We start from the raw sequence: 17823 nt of genomic DNA on the forward strand, positions 1-17823 counted from the left end.
CTTTCAATTTAATATTACTTGCAAAATTCATTAATGTGGTGTTTATTTCCTCTTACAAATCAATAATGAAGATACTAAATACGACTAGACCTGACCCAGGTCCCTGCTGGACTCCCCTGGCCTCACACACCATCTCTATACTTGGATGTTTAAACATTACCATTTTTATATAGCCCATAATCAGGGAGAGTTCATGACCTGCTCTGAACAGAATATACACACACTGTATAAAGTCCAAATGTATTATCTTTCTGGGGCTTGGGCTTTACTGGACAAAATGTTGAAATTAAAAAACAAACAAACCAAAAAAAACCCTAACAACCAAAACTTCATCCAGTTCTCTACAGTTGGTTGAAAAATACTGGGAAAAATAATTCCCGTTCCCTTTTTTTGGTTCTTTTTAAACCAGTTTTATATTTAGCATAGTTTAGTCACCACAAATATTAAAAGCCACATGAGCTTACATTCCTTTTGCTCACTCAAGAAGCAATATGGCATTTTGAGGTGGACGTATTTATCACCTTAAAAACCCAAGGATAAAACTGAGTAATACACAACAATACCACATTTATTTTATTTTATTGATATTCATTAGTGAAGAAAATTTAAATTTTATCTTTCTGATGCGTTACACCTGCTTTCTGGTGATTGGACAGCTCCTATTGTTTACTTAAAGGCTAAATAATAATATACTTTCCAAATTGCATGATTAGCTTTTACATTTTTAATTCTCATATGGTATTGCTCTCTCTCTCTGGGTACATAAAATGGCCCATAAAAATCAATGATTTTTCAGATCTAATTGTTATTCTATCTAGTTTTAAAGATACATTCAAATAAAAAGATTTAAAGTTACTTGCAATAAGTGCACATATACAACAGCAAATGGAGCTGATGACATTTTACTAAAACTTTTTTTAAAGTTCACAGAATAAATAGAAGTCTTCAAACACATGCAGTATTTGGCTCATGTGTTTTCTCTCAAAATATCACTGCACTATTGTAATATCTACTTCATTCAAAGGCATCCTTCTCTTGTAACAAAGACTAAAAGACAGTTCCATTCATACAAGAAATTATCAGTGCTAATGATTTAGTAACAGTCTGGTACACATAGCAATTTGCGGCAATTACATGTAGTGCAGTAGTAGTGGCAATAAATAAACGGGCTGCTTGGTTTTAAACTTCACAGAGACTACAAGGAAAAAAGAAGGTCCTGATTTTTTAAATCAAAGCTCAAAAACAATCTTTTCTTGGCCACGGGAATAAGATCTTTTTTGTCCATTTCTATTTTAAGAGCTAACAAATATTCCTGCAAGCACCTAGCATAAAATTGGGCGGGACAGGAAAGAAAATTCTAACAAATACTGGGCTTTCCTGATTGAAAGCATATGGGCTTATTATAGCGGGGGGATAAAAATGTTTTCAAATGGCTGTTACTTCTGGCAAGTTTACAACACCTGGATGGAAACAGGTTTCTATGAAAAATGATGAAAGCTAAGTAGAAAATATTCTCACCCTGTTATAAAACCACTTAGTGGATTGATTTCTTTAGATATATAAAACCTGTAGCGAAAAGGTAAATATAAGGTCAAAAGCTGCTTTCCCTTGCTTGTACCATATTCTGTTACTAAATACTTTTGTGGTTCTTCCCTGCATGATATTTCAAGCACACACCTGTTTCAAAGACTGCTTTTGCTAAACAATCTTTTCAAACAAGACTGTTTTCCAATCTATTCAGTGACTCTGGCTCCCAGGAAGTGGTTGCCATGTTATCTTGTGAAGTGTGAAAACTAATCTCTTTAAGGATAGTTTGTAAGGTGTGATTTTCAGTATCAGCAAGAGAACACAATGTAAAGCATTTTTCCTTCCACAGTCCAGTGCAATATTGAAAATAATAAAGTGAATCACACAGAATACAGATGTGCCAGAAGAAACAGCAGTAGTGGAAATGTGTCATTTTTCCAGGCACGTAGCAGGCCCGTTGACCTCAAAACACAGTACTAGTTCAAGTTTATCATACCAGGAAAAAAAAACAAAACAAAAAAATGTCTCATCTATTCAAGCATAACAGCCACACGCTCGGATAACCCACTTCATCCACAATGGCAAAATGAAATTAACACAGATGCTAAGCTGACTACTCTGTTTAGCACTTACCAAAGCACAAATGTTCCCTGCTGCTGTTATTCCAATGTCTCAGGTAACATGGTCAATAATCTTGCTATGCTAGGTCAAGTTAGGCTAGCTACAGAATTCATTTTCTTCTATCCATGGATTGTTGGGTTCCTCCCCCGCCTTCAGTGCATCTTTAAAAAAACCAACCACCTTTCAGAAGGTTAGCAAGTTAAACCCTAATACAGCAACTGCAGTGTCAGAACATTTTGCACTCAACTCAACAGTAAAATAAACAAATTCGTTACAATATATCTGGTACATATTTACAAATTGTACAAAGTTTACACACTTCTCCCATTAGGCACAAAGTTGATTTGTCAAACTCAGGAGGCAATGGAAGAAAAAAAAAATTGCAGGCAGGTTCTTGGTATCTCTTTAAAAGACTAGCCATAAAAATTAAGTCCTTCATCGTAAGCTAGTTTGCTTAGGGAGCTTGGCTCCCATTAGGATGCCAGAAGTGAGAGTTGCAGGGCCCTTCATCTGCATGCTGGAACCCACCATGGTTGGGAAGCTCCGATTCCTTCGAATGCCAGTGTTCAGCTGAATACCGCCAATGGCACTTGTTGCAGAAGGGCAGCCCAACTGAAGGCCCTCTGGGGCCAAGCCTCGGGGAATAAAGGCCCTTACTCGTCCTTGAGCCCCACAGAGAAGAGGTCCCTCGTCGTCAGTTAAGGGAGGCGCTTGCGTTTGCCCCGAGCTAACTACTTTGGCAATTCCGAACCGCTTTACTTTGTCCACAAGGTTAAGGTTGGAGACAGACACATCGGTCTGACTCTCACTGTTCCTGATGTTCTTTTTCTCTCTCACCTCCTTCAAAATGGAACTAGCAGGTTTGGAAGCGAGGAAGTTGTCATATGGAGGGCTGGTGCACTTGAACTCAAAAGCGGGTGGGGAAGAAGAGGGAGTCTGCATAGGTGAGTTCGGAGGAGTGGAAGGAATGATCGCCATTTTAGGAGAGTACGGGTTCAGGATGGTGCCCCTGCTGGCCCTGTCCCAGCTTTGTGGATTGTACACTGCTGCTGAGATCCCTCGTTCTTTAAGCAGCCACACCAGGCCCAAGGATGTGCTCATCGTAGTTGTGGATTCCCGAAGGTTAGTGAAGGATTCTGCCAAGCTTAGACGCCGAGGGGTGCATGGGGTAGCGACCGGAGTGCCTTTCAAATTGCCAAGGCTGCCGCAAGCTGGAGTAGGTGCCGCATTAAGGCTGAAAACAAAGGAAGAAAAGGTGAATTAATGAGCCCGGGTAAATATTTTCAACAGGAACAAGTATACCATTTATAAGGGAGCCTGAAAAACTGACGCAAAAGATCCGCCGACTCTTGGGAACGCTGGATACAGGACATTGAGTTCTAAAGATCATCACTTTGAACGTCTGGAGCTCAGCTTTAAACATCATTTTTGTCCAGCAAGGCTGGATTAATGATTTCCCAGCACCCCGCGTCAAACATCCTTTGACGTAACCACAAATAAATGGTCTTTAATAATTCAGCTGCTAGAGCGTTTCCTCTTCGGCTCGAATGGGATCAGGACTTGGCCCTAACTCCCAATGACTTCAATAGGGAAAGGTTTAAGTAAATTGGAGTTTGACCACTGACTTCAATGAGACCAGGATATGGCTCAGAGCGGCAACTCCCCACCCACCAAACTGCTAATGGTTCCAGTAATGCTGTATCTTGCTATCCCATGAGAGTAGCAGGTGGGTAGCAGAAACCATTATGATCAATTGGCTGCAGAAGTGGTTGTAACAGAGAAGCTGGGAGTTGGTATTTTCACCATCTGTCTGATTAAAACCAGCCCTTTTATTAAACTATTAAACTGAGGAAAAAAAGGGGGGGGGGGAAGACTTGTGCCCTGATTTTCAGAGGTGCTGACCACTCGCTACCAGAAAGACTCCCATTAGGTACTCCACACCTTTGAAAAAAGCAGGCCACTGATTATCAATAGTTTGTTAGTTGAGTAATGGATAACTCAGTAGCAAACCAAATACTATATGGGTGAGTTTTATTGTTATGTTTGGTGTCCACAAATTTCATGCTTATTTGCATAGTCTTGAACCAGGGAAAGCACTGAACATCCACTGCCCAACCCTCTCCCATCTAAAGAAACAAAACAATCCCAACAGCAGGTCAGAAGGTGCAGGTCAGGAACACCCAGCACAGTAAATATAAAACACCGGCAACAAAGGCTGTAAACACACATGCAGGCATATTTCTTGGATCTGACCAATAGCATTTTTGATTCTATTGGTTAAAAAAATGTATAACCGTTGGCACTAATTTTGAGGAGTTTCCCTCTCCCCAGTGGCTGGTCCTTCTCACATGAATGAGGATTCAGCTTAACTTGCATTTCTGCGCTTATTGGAGGATTGGCTCAGCTCAGAGATTCACGGCAGCCCTCAGTTTGGCCACTTTTGCTCATGGCTCAAACCTGCCGTTCACTCAGCTAACCTCATCACTGGCCAGCATGGAGAAAGGGAGGAGAACAATCCCCGCAGCATCTGCTGACCCACCTAGTGGGTCGGGGGATAGGCCAGGGACCTTCCTCCCTGGTGGGACCCACAGTCCAGGTCACCTCCTCTTGTCTCAGATAGGGAGTTGAGGGGGATGGGTGGAAACGGGGCCTGCCCTCTACTCCGGGTTCCAGCCCAGGGCCCTGTAGATTGCAACTGTCTACAGTGTCTCTTGTAACATCTGCGTGACAGCTACAACTCCCTGGGCTACTTCCCCATGGCCTCCTCCCAGCACCTTCTTTATCCTCACCACAGCACCTTCCCCCGAAGTCTGGTAACGCTTGTACTTCACAGTCCTCCAGCAGTATGCCTTCTCACTCTCAGCTCCTAGTGCCTCTTGCTCCCAGCTCCACACACGCACCTCACTAACTGAAGTGAGGTCCTTTTTAAAACCAGGTGCCCTGATTAGCCTGCCTGTCCTAACTGATCCTGGTAGCTTCTTAATTGGCTCCAGGTATCCTAATTAGCCTGCCTTAATTGCTTCCAGCAACTTTCTGATTGTTCTGGAACAGCCCATTATCCTACTCAGGGAAAAGGAACCTGCTTAATCTGGGGCTAATATATCTACCTTCTATCATGCTCCTGTAGCCATCTGGTCTGACCCTGTCACTCAGGTGAATTCCAAAATGCTTTACAGACTTTAGAGAGTCATTTCCAACTACAGGGATATCCTCACAGTTTACTGAAATGCAATCTCTTTGGCCATGTCTCAATGAGCAAAAAAATGTTTTTTCAATCCAGTTTAACTCCCCTTAATGGCTGCATAAACAGAGTTTAGTGCCTTTAAAAATGTTTGAAAGGGGTAAGCTGTGTCTACACGGACACTAAGGGGGAGCTTCATCTGAGCTAAGCTAAAGGCTTGCCTGCTCTTCTAAATGTACCAAAATAGCTATTCTGGAATGATTATTTTGGTACATATCCAACTGCAGACAAGCCCTAAATCAAAACATGCACCTTTTTCTCCCATGCAGACAATATCGTAGGGTTTGCAGAGATTGGTCCTGTTTTAACTCTAGGGGCAGGTCTACGCTTCAAACAGTGCATTGGCGCAGCTGTGTCACTATGGCGGTTTAATGAAGATGCTCTACACCAATGGGAGAGAGTTCTAGTCAGTGTAGTTAATCCACCTCCCCGAGAGGCGATAGTTATGTCAATGGGAGAAGCTCTCTCGCCATCACAGTGCTGTCTACCCCGGGGGTTAGGTCGGTGTAACTATGTTGCACAAGGGTGTGCATTTTTCACACCCGAGTGACGTAGTTATACCAATGTAAGTCTGCAGGGTAGACCAGACCTAGGTAATGGATTGCCAATTAACTCAAGTTAATTTACACTACTTCAAATGCAAGTCAACACACTCCACAAATACTTCAACTCAGCCTAATTGGCATTTGAAAATTAATTAATTTGAATGAAGACAGGACCACAAACTCTAAACTAGACATATCCTGAAGGGGTGTAACATGGTGGCTTTTTATTTATTTATTTAAGACAGTTGTAAAGAACCCATCATTAAAAGCACAGTTTTCAAGCTTATAAGTACCATTTAAGGAAGTCCAAGTCCTGTCCCTTTTCTGTGGCCAAGTAAGGCCTCCGCAAGCAGGACCAGCATAGTTCTGCAGTGAAAGATCAGGTAGCAGCCCATGCTCTGCACTCTGTGCTCTGCTGGGATTCCCTGCACCTCAGCAGTGGACCCATAACAACACAGATCTGTTGACTATTCTAGAAAGAGAACATGTCAGTCCCCAGAGGCTACTCATTTTACTCTGCAGCTGTAGTTTGTCAAAGGGAAATCCAAATAAGGCCAGATATGAAGTGCAATAAAGCACGGTGTTTGAATAGCTAAAGCAGTTTATCCATCATAATTTGAAAAGCATCTTCTCTCAGCTACTATGGAATGTATTTCCTTGCACCACCTGGTGGCTTTTACCTGTAAGTGCAGCACTTGTCTCCAGTGCCAAATAGCTTGACATGCAGATGTACTGGGTTTAGTCTTTACCTATTACATTTATAGATCATAGAATATCAGGGTTGGAAGGGACCTCAGGAGGTCATCTAGTCCAACCCCCTGCTCAAAGCAGGACCAATCCCCAATTTTTGCCCCAGATCCCAAATGGCCCCCTCAAGGATTGAACTCACAACCCTGGGTTTAGCAGGCCACCTCACTGCTTGTCTGGGCAGTGAGCAATGTTGGGGGAGGACCTCTCATTGTAGCTGGGAAAATAACACGTCACCAATGTGTACATACACACACACGGTGCAAGGCTGTGAAAGGGGGGAGGCTAGTGAGGAACTTTTCCTATGGCAATAGATTAAAGCTGAAACTTCATACCTCTGATTAGTTTGGCAAAATTAACAGCAATGGACAACATGACAAACACTATAGTACATCTCCTCAATTGGCTAAGAGTAGGGGTTCAAAAGCGTGGGGGCTGGGAATAGAGAAAACAGGAGAAAGTTTACTCTGTGAACTGATTTTTAGTATGAGACCAAAGAAATGTTGGAAACTAAACTTGGGACACTACAGATAATGGTCAATTTTTAAAGACGTCCTATTTAAAAAACAAACAAACACACACACACACACCCCACCACTGTCATAGGTATTCTGTTCCATTTCAAATTATGGACTAAATTGCTTTTGGCCTCCTTAGTGACTACCTTATTGTCAAGTATGCCCTCAGTCAGTCCTTCCGACTCCAATTTGATTTTATTTCCAGAAACTCAGGCTCACATTTCTGCTGCGCTGTCATTGCAGATACACATTAAAATGCAACAGAGAGCCAGTGCTGCATGAAAACAGCTTTTATATTGGCAGCACTTTCTTAGTACTGTGCCGACCCAACAAAACCACTGCAGGGTAGCCCAAATACAATCACGAAAACAAAAACAAATAAAAACCCAAAGGGGCCTAAATGCTTCAAACTAGGGACTGCTTCAGGGTAAGGTCAAGGAAAATCAGCACCTTGCTTTGCTACATGAAATTTAGTCCGATTAGAATGTAACCTGGGTTAGAATGTTAGGTCAGAATGTAACCAAGTGGGTAAATATCTACGCTTTTTGAGTTAGCTGGTGCCACACACACTAGAATTTCTTCTACATGACCCTGCCAGCACAGACACTGCTGTAAGTGTTGCTCACCCCCTGCCACGTTGGGTCATAGTGTCTGCCCTATATCTCCTCTCAGCATAACGTGACATAATGTAGTTTCCTCCTCCTCCTCACATGACCTGTGAAGAATCATTTATAGTTTAAGAAGCTCCTCCTCACCAACAGTTCTGTTGACAGCGTCACATATTTCTGAATGAATGGTGCCAGGGCAACCTAAGTCCCTGAGAATTTGCTAAAATGAAGCTGAGTTTAGTTACTGGTTGTAGGAAACTTGTTAAGTTTAGTAACCAATGAATCTCAAGAAGATTGTTAAGGCCATTATTAACAGCGCTTCAACAACGTCTACATTTTAGGAGAGATGTTGAAGCAAAACAAAAGTAACTTATCTAAATGGTGGTGCTGGAAGAGAAAAGCCACTCATAGCACGGTTCTTAATTTATACCACACAGAAGTGTAAGTGTAAACAGTTCCATTTCCCATAATGAATTTGTACTTCATTTCCAAATACCCACAATCCAGCAGGTGTTCACATTCCCTGAATTCTCAAAAGTTCTGCTTTGGCCACCAGTACTCGGAGCCAGTCTGATTTCTAAGCACTGCCCTTCATGAATCTAGATCTCTGAATTGGCTCATGAATGAGGAAAACAGTGGTACTTTCCCTTGAGGAGGCTGAAGATGGTGGAAGGGGGAGAAAACTGGATGTAGTCTTTCTAAATGGAAAAAATACTTTATATACCAGCCTCCAACTAGTTATGGTGGGTCCATCTTTAGGTGTGAAATCCACTCACTGTCTTTAGTCATCAAATCCTAACACTCTTGACTAACACTGTGCCTATTAGTGCCAATTATTATGAGATGACCTGTTCACTAGGTACTAGATTGAAACCATCAATTCATTTTCAAACAGTCACTCTGATGTGTGGCAGGGGGCCCTCAGCAGCTTAAAATTCCTCCATCAAATTGAAGAGAGCTTTTGAACAATTTCTTGGCTTCTTGTTGAGACCTTTCCCTCCCCACATCTAGCCAGCACTGAATCCTCTCCTCAGGAGAGGAGAGTTATCTCTGGAGCTTCTAAAATTACCTCTTTGCTTTATTTATTTATTTATTTTATTTATTTATATTTATTTATTTGCTCCCCTTGTACCAAGGGCCAGATATTTTCAAATATTTTCCTGAGGAACGTATAATACATTCTTAGTCTCGCCAATGGTTGTTTAAATGGGATAACAAATGAATAGACTCATTAGTCCCTCACTCTTCTCTACAGGTGAAATGTACCGCTGTGCAGAGAGGCAGCACAAAGCCTGTGTGCCACTTAAGTCTTACTTAAAGCATATTTTGAGGGTTTAAGTGGACATAGGGCTCCTTGTGCTGGTGCTCTGTGCTGGGGTGAGTTTCACCCTCAGACCATTCACACATTTGGTACTTAGGATTTATAACCAGTTGGGGGGGGGCAGTGGGTACACTTTTATGGAACCCCTTTGTTCAAATACTGGTAGTATACCACTGGGCTAAGAGACTTGCAGCTTCTGACCTGTGCCAGATTTGAATGGCAGAAGGTAGATTCTGCAATATCTCAACTGGCTTGGTAAATCCAGGCATTACACCTCCTTTCAGGATGGGAGGCGGTTGAGAGATTTGGCAAGGAGCTTGAGAGAACACATTTCAGTTTGTTATTCCCTCTCTCCGCCACCCCCATGCATACCATTACTATTCCCTTGCTTATGCCATTCCTTTGCTTTTCCTCCCTACGGGACTGTGGCATCCCTGAACTGTTTGTGTGTCATTGAAAACCCTTACCTTGGAGTGACTCGTGTGAGCTCATCAGAAGGGTGCAGAATGCGGCAGGTGGTGAAGGTGAAGGTGGAGTTGGTTTGTGACATGCACTTCCCAGGATGATGTACTAAATTAAAAAAAAAAAAAAAGGCAAATTCTTTGCATTTATATATAAAAAGAAAATAAAAAGTTCAGTGTGCTCACAAACAGATGCAAAAAGTGATGTGATACCTTGGACTGGATCGATGCAGGGAAGGTGAAATATACAAGCTTACTGGGTTATTGGAATTGGCACCCATTCTGCAAACCAATCTCCACAAGTCTAAGTTTATTATGACAATATAAAAATTGTTGCTAAATTTTCCCACCATTACTTTCACCAGTCTAGTTTCACTGGTGCTGTCAAATCTTGCTCCAAACAGGTTCAGATGATACAGTACTTAAAATGCCAGCTGCTGCCACCACCAACACCCTTGACAGTGGCAGCAACAGTGGGAAATTACAGGAAAACATTCCCAGTGCAGACAAGTTTTCAGAGCATCTACAACATACTGAACACTCATGCAATTCAGCTTCTGGATTGATCCAGGTAAAGGCATCTCCATTACCTTTCATTTCAGTAATGGATCCAGCTATGCTATGTAAGCTAAAGCTACAGAAACCATTACTAGTAAGTTTCAGAATGTATAGTGACTCCTCTCTATCCAACTTTCACATCCATACAGAGGATACTTTTAAAATTTTGGATCCAGTACTGTACATCTGTGACATTTCCTTGTTTTTTTAAGACAGAATATCCTCAGCTGCAGTAGATAGCAATTTTTGATTGTTCATAAGTATATGCTGTGACAAGTATAGAAAAACATTTTGATATTGCCAACGGTTACTTAATTGTAAAAATGTCAGCTCTTACATTCTGATCACAGTATAGATAATCTGGAAAAGGGGGTGATCTGGTTTGTAGGGAAAAGAAACATTAAGTGGTTAAGCTGATGTACTTAAGTTCTTAGCAGAATGGTGGGTTTTTTAATTTATTTTTTATTTGCTATACAGTGCAGCTGTGGAATATATTCTATTGCAAACTAATCAGAAAGTTTAGGAGCCATGCATCTGAAAAGCTTGAGGAACAACCAAAGAAGTTAAATACTATAATAAAAGATATCATGATTGCATAGGTTATTTACTATCTGAGCTTTTAAAAATTAGCGGTGTCCAAAACAACATGCACAATAAACCATGCGTGTGATTTCCTTCCCCACCCCAGTCCTCTGCGGCATTTCCTGACTAGGCCACATTTTACTGTTGCAGTATGTGACTGATTGACAGATTGCCTGGAACAGACACCACACACCATTCAGAACTTCCAGAGAGTCTCAGAAACAAGCAAGGCAGGTTCTGATTGTGGCTGTATTTCCTCTTTCATTTGAAAAATATTACAGCTCAAATACTCATGTGCAACCAGGCAGTCCTTAAAGAAAGTAGGATATCCACAGGGTATAAGGTGTAAGAAAAAGCATGAGCAAAGTGAAAGGTGAAAACAGAAACGCAAGTGTCTAAGCACGTGACAGGTGATTCAATACGAAGCTAGCTTCTCCATCTTTTTAATAATAGGAAACATTGCCATGTATTAATGGAAGTTAATGTTTTTGGTTAAACTCACTGGGGTATCCTGTTAGGAAGTTTGGTTGTTAGTACAGTATTTAAAAAAAAAAAAAAAAGCCAACCAGCTCTACTTCACCTCCACAGATGATAATTATGACGGTTCAGGAATCCTGTTGCTTTAGAGATTAGTGAGAGCAATGTATTTATCTACTGTATAAGTGAGCACAGCCTAGCAATCATGATTCTCTGCATATCATTGAAAATTAAAATAAAAGCTGGAGAAAGATCTCAAATAATGGACAAGAAAAAAGTTATTTGGTGAAAACATCAAAGGACAGAAAGTTGAGATATAACAGTTCTTGCTAGATGACAAATAAAAACAGAACAATGCAATGCTGGTTTTAGATTGTGAGCCCAGCCCAATTATGCACATGGCTACAGAAAAGTAATCATATTTCCCTCCCCTATTGATTGCAGTGGTCACTGAAGAATGCACTAATTGTGCTTCCTCTCAGATTTGAAATGGGCACATTTAAGATATAGCTGCATTAGCAAAAGCAAAACTTGTAATTAATGAGTCTGTGAGATAGGAAAAGGCTGCTAAAAGTACAGCGTCACTGATCCCAGTAGTAAGGGATACATCAAAATGATTAAAGAGAAATCAATATTCAAAGCCATAGATTTAACCCTCCAAAATACCACTAGGAGAATGTGGACCAGCTTCACCCTCCATCAGTCAACAAAGAAGTCTATCAGATTGCCGTAGTCTTTTCCATCCTTTGAACACAATATGAAGAGAGTAAGAACCCATCATTGTGAATGATCAGTACTACCCAAAGTTCAGGAAATGCAAACAAAAGACTTATTCCTAAGCAAACCATCCTACAGAACATGAGTCAGATCCTGAGCTGGTGAAAACTGGTGTGGAACTCAAGGGGACTATGTAGATTTACACTAGTTGAGGATCTGGCCTGTGACATTTAAAATAATACTTTTCTGCAGAAGTCATCAAATTATCAAGATACAACAGCCAACTGCATTTAAGAAGAGGAAAATGCTCTGCTCTCCCCTGCATATTCCACAACAAACATCTGCAATGCTGATGGATGGCAAGGTATCTTCAGAATCCTGCCTCAGTCTGTTTTATATACATTTCATTACAGGTTTCAGAGTAGCAGCTGTGTTAGTCTGTATCTGCAAAAAGAACAAGAGTACTTGTGGCACCTTAGAGACTAACAAATTTATTAGAGCATAAGCTTTCAAAAGCTTATGCTCTAATAAGTTTGTTAGTCTCTAAGGTGCCACAAGTACTCCTGTTCTTATTTCATTACAGGGACACCTGCTAGAGCCCCTGACCATTTCTGTACTTTTATTAATAATCCTTTTTTAAAAGACAATAATTAGTGACTAAAATTCACAGTAGGATGAAAACAGAGAAATTATGCAAAACACAATTTGTTTAAAAAAAAAAAAAGAGAAAAATTTCTCTTGAGGGGCAAAAGTGATTTTATACCAATCAGTGCAGTTTAGAGCAGCTCAGGCCTGTTTCAGGTTCAACCAGGATATCTAAAGCCTCGAGGAGCCATCCTACCAGCTAGACACAGCACAGCCATGCTCCCAGTGCTAGGGTAATACTCAACTGGCCATTTAATCTGGTTTTACGGCCCCTCTGTGCCACCAGAGAGGCACAAAGGGTCTATAGCAGAGCCTAGGGCCTGCCTCACCCGCAGAGCACTGGTAGACAAATTTGGTTAGTGGAAGTGAAAAAAAAATTACTGAAATTAACAGAAACGCATTAACATATAAAACTGGGTCCAGACTCTTGTTCTCCATTATGCCAAGGATGTTGATTGATCCTGTGAGAGGCTGCACTGAGTGGAATGCATTGTACATCTTTGCACTGCAGAATATTTCTCTCATCAGATCTATAGTTCCCCTGAAATAGGTGGAGGAATTGGAGAGGTGAATCAAAGTCTTGGATGGCCACAAGACATCTAAGAGAACTTAGAGACTAGGTTTGTGTTTTTTAAAAGCTGGAGTGAGCCATTCTGTCCAGCATTTCGTATGTGGGCTTGTGCTGAGGAAAGGATCTAGTCCCTTGTCTTTGATTAGAGCGTGGGATCACTTCCCTCACCATTCTTCCGCAAAAGGACACTTGCCCTCTTTAGGGCCTGAAGCCACATTCACCTTTGCCTTCTTTAGCAGGGATTGGCTGGAAGCAGGGATGGGAGAGTGAACTGTAATTGGGAGGAACTAGCTGATCTCTTTGGTGTGGTCAGTAGGTGTTTAAAGCATTAAATATTTCTTTTATCACTGCAGTGAAATAAAAGTCATGGCTGCTTTAGAGGGGATAGGAAGGAAGGAGGATGACTAGTAATGCAAGATCCCTGCGAGGGCATCTTTTCTTCGATGGTGCTATTTTTATATGAAATATGGAGTCCAAGGGCTCGATATCCATTATTAGTACATCATCATCAACATACCCCACAGGGGAGGAGAAATGCTTGAACCTACACAGCCTGGCAAAAAACATTGTCTGTGTCATCAAGTGGCACATGGCAAAGCAGAATGGATGTTTCAGGTACTTCCTATAACTCAGCATGGCTTATTCTCCTGGACAACAGAAGATGGTAGCTCTGGCATGGAGAGAGAAAGGTCCCCTCCAAGGGGCTTTACCGTCTCTGTTGCTGGTGAACTTACAGCAGACTAATTCTGCTGATAGGAAACAGGGCGAGAAAGGGGAAGTTAATGGCTGAAAGCCTAGTTATGTCTGCTGGAGTCAAAAATCAAACAGGGATAGTCTGCCAGAACCAGCCCATGTAAAGGGGGCTGAGATCATGTTTCGATTATCTGGGGGTCTCTGCTGTTCGGAGGACATAACCCTGACTGACCCACAGGCAAGTGTCTATATGACATTTTTTCTGTGATAACGCATAAAATTGACCATTTTGTCATCTATTATGCACTTCCATGAGCAAAAAGTTTTGGATGGAGAGGAGGGCAAGCAAGGTACTTCTACCTTCATCCCTCTTCAAAAGTGATGGTCTGGAGCTTCTTCTCCACTCACCATTCTGTGCTTGAGCAATGAATGGCTCTCTAAACAGCAAGCTTTTCTTGAGTTCCCTATCATGAGTTAAAATCCTGAGAACCAAGAGGAGGAAGGACAGAATTACCTGGCTTTGGTGGAGAGACTGAGTCAAAGACTCAATATTAGTAATGTTATTTTACTTGGTTACTACTATTAATGGGTTTTATAGTAAAAACCCACCAAACAAAAAAAAAAACCCACTCCAACTCACATCTTAACAATGCCTAAGATGGTATATCAATAATTTCTTATTTGTGATACATAACACATTAATTATATTTGCATTAGAACCAAAGAATAAAACATAACTGAGCAAGGATGGTTTAATGAGTGAGCAACTGTTCAAAAGAATGGCCTGTAATGGAAGCAGATACATTAGTTCAGCAAGGGTTCTGGTATCAAACACTATTTATGTGGAATCTCTATGATTTTTCTAGGCTGTTATTGACTGAGGTCTGCTTGTCACAAAATATACAACCATACAGTACAGAAATGAAGACGTTTCACATTTTTTAATCATTAATCTGGCTTCTACCTGACTGTAGGCAGAAAGAAATCAGTGCATGGGCCTGATCCTGGAATCCTCCTTCACACAAGTAACCTCATGCAAATTAAGAGCTGCAGGATCAATCCCTATGACCCTGAATCAGCCTACAGTTAAATATGCACTTAACTGCAGTGGGACTACTCAGATGCTTAAAGTATATTAAGTCCTTCGCTGGCTTAGGGCCTATATACGGAAGTCTCCATCTGAAATTGCCTTCTGTCTCATAAAAGGATTCTGTCAAGTTTTAGACCAAAAAATGAGGTTTTTTATAAATATATTTCTGTACATTCTTTAATGTGATTTTGTTGCAAAAGTTACTTATCCTAGGAACTATGCTACATATTCTTGAACGCCATCTACTGGCGCTTTTCCTATTAACTAATTATTTACAAATATGCAGAATAGAACACCCCTAATCAGCCTTTATTTCAGTGAAACATTCTTTAGTGGTTCTGAAAACTTCAGCGAAAGAGCATTGTTCGAGTACCTCAACCAGACAATCTGACTACAAACTAAAACTGACTAAGTCTGGTACAATGAAGGTTTTAAAAAAAGGAAAGAAATAGCATAAAAGGTGAAAAAAAATAGACGTTTAAGTGCTTTCAGCTTTAATAATCTTAGGTATTATTGGCACAAATAAGGCTATTTGTTAAAATGTATTGGGTTTTAACTAGACAGTACCCTTTAATATCCTCACTACTTCAATTATGTTGAAAAATCTCAGTGTAAGAGAATACATATTTCCCAGAGAATCTGGATATTGTTTACGGCCCTGATCGTGCAATTTACAATGCCTGGGCAGATGGCTGTTCCCACATGTAACCTGGAGTGCTCTGTGGACACAGCAGTTCACCCATATATTGCAGGGTCATGGGCTCAACTAGTACTGAAAAATCTTAATACCATGACCATTACTCTGGTCCCATGTGCGGAAGTTATTCAAAGCATTTACATTTGCTGCAGTTCTCAAACCTGGAGAGAAAACTCTAAAAAACATAGATCAGTCACCCGTTAGTCAGCAGAGATTTATGTCCCAACCCATCATCCAGACAGGAGGCAAACTGCACTGTCCTTCCTTTTTTTGGGCCATAAGACGTCTTCAGCACCACCCGAAAGCATCAGCCATATTTGCTCTCTTGAACCTAGATATTAGCACTTAAAGAGAATGATCATTGCAAGTGCTTATCAGCAGGCCACACAAAGCAGTCATAGCAGCTCACTTTAGCTGCCCATAAAGATGTGAACTGGAAATGCTCCTCACAACCATCTGATGGAAGGATGTGGTTCTTGGAGGTAGAAAAGACCTCTCTCATTCTTGCAGGGCAGTATGTAATCCTCAGAAGTAGACATATATGATAAATTGACACGTAGCCAAAAGGCTAAGAAGATCCTACTGTTGCATATGATCCTGTAAGGGCTTATTTCCAGGAGTTGTAATATTTTTATAGCCTGCCAAGACTCATTGTAAGGAAGGTATTTTCTTGCTTCAAACGTCTCTTAAAGTGGGAATTCCACAATGGAAAAAACTTGAGTTTTTCCACAAAATGAAATTTGATCGTCCGGATTACTTTCTATATTCCCTTTGCTTTTATGTCAGTCGTGTTCTTAGAGAAGAGTTTATTCCCTGATAGCCTAGCTTCTCCACTTGCTTGATCTTGTAATGAAATCAGCCTTGTTTGTGTGACACTGCTGTACTCTCTGATAGAATGAAAATGAATGGAAGGTCACAAATAAATAAATCAATCAATAAAAATCAGCATTTGATTTCACTGCAATAACAAACAAGAAGAAAAGATAAGTTGAGAAAAGCAGTTTTGCCAATATTTAAATACAGAATAGCTTTTTAAACTAATCAAAAGTAGAAAAAATATTATGAATCTCTCCCAACAAATCCTTTTGCAGCGACTGTCCCTAAAAGATAAACACTGATTGTGTACCCTAGATTTAAAATGTGCACAGCTGTAAGTAAATATTTATTTTAAGGACACTTTTCACTATAAACTGATCTGTTTGAGAGTTTCCCCAGCATGGTAGTCTCTTTGTAATTGCTTCAGGTAAGTGAATGTTCATCAGGCCCTTTTCATTAAGGAACCACAGTGCCTGTTATAACCCTCTTGCTTATATGAGACATTATTTATCCAGTCTTTCAGGGTTTATTCCTGCCTCTTTGCAGGAGCTTTTCCTCCAGAAATTTCTTTTTCTTGAAAAGGAAAGTGTGGAAGTAGGTATATAACTCATGACTGCTGAGGTCAGACAGATATGCTCTGAGAAGCATGAGGAGTCATACCAAAGCTTCACCTGACATCAGCTACATGTTTCATCCACATTTGTTAAGAGATGGGAGTGGTTATAAGGCTCCATAAAAAAAAAAGTACAATAATGACAATGTGTTGGCAATGTAAAGTCTGCATTCCAGTCATCTAACAGCATAAGAGGTGGTTGGTAACTTCCAAAGTGCTGAATTACTCCAATGCAGAAAAAAGGGAGCTGCAATCTCTCATTCCTTCACTTGAATGAGACCCATAGCAACTGCAAATCTGGCTGTGGTTCACTAATGCTGTTAGGTCCTTACAATGGGACAGAACAGGCTATACCAAAACCTGTGCCATTTGGAGGAGGAGTTGGAGATGGAAGACAGTTCAAAGTTTTCCATGGATTTCCTTCTTCGACTTATTAAAGTTGTTTCTTCACCTTCATTCTAAAACATCTGGTAGCTTTCCCCCAATTCAGCAATGTATTTAGGCACATACCTAAACTTTAATGTGAGTAGTCACATTGCGATCAGGGGGACCACTAGTGGGACCCGTCACACATTTAGCATTAGACACTTGCCAATTTCTTTGGCATATTCAACAATTTAGGAAGACGGTTTGAGATGGTGAGAGTCTCCTGGATCGGAAGGGACTGTTCTAATGCCTTTAAACCAAACTGACAAAGAAAGAAAAAAATTGCTTTCTTGTCAAGCTTACTTACAGCTAATAATAGTTCCACAGACACTTATTTTCTTCATAATAA

General features: G+C 40.7%; 1 protein-coding gene across 14 annotated transcripts in view; it reads right to left on the reverse strand.

The window, feature by feature from the left end:
- Positions 1-562: 562 nt before the first annotated feature.
- The window catches only part of TRAK1 (trafficking kinesin protein 1), a 109186-nt gene continuing 91925 nt past the window's right edge, over positions 563-17823 (reverse strand). For 13 of the 14 annotated variants that reach the window (XM_073333129.1, XM_073333127.1, XM_073333126.1 and 10 more), the window contains 2 exons: positions 9596-9698; positions 563-3382 (listed from right to left, as the gene is read on the reverse strand). In XM_073333129.1, coding sequence (XP_073189230.1) covers positions 2584-3382; positions 9596-9698 — 902 coding nt within the window. In that variant the 3' untranslated portion in view covers positions 563-2583. Of the gene's footprint in view, positions 3383-7681; positions 7915-9595; positions 9699-17823 lie in introns of those variants that run through there. The other variant, XM_073333130.1, reaches the window with a different exon arrangement.

Source organism: Lepidochelys kempii, chromosome 2 (assembly GCF_965140265.1).
Source record: "Lepidochelys kempii isolate rLepKem1 chromosome 2, rLepKem1.hap2, whole genome shotgun sequence".
NCBI lineage: Eukaryota > Metazoa > Chordata > Testudines > Cheloniidae > Lepidochelys > Lepidochelys kempii.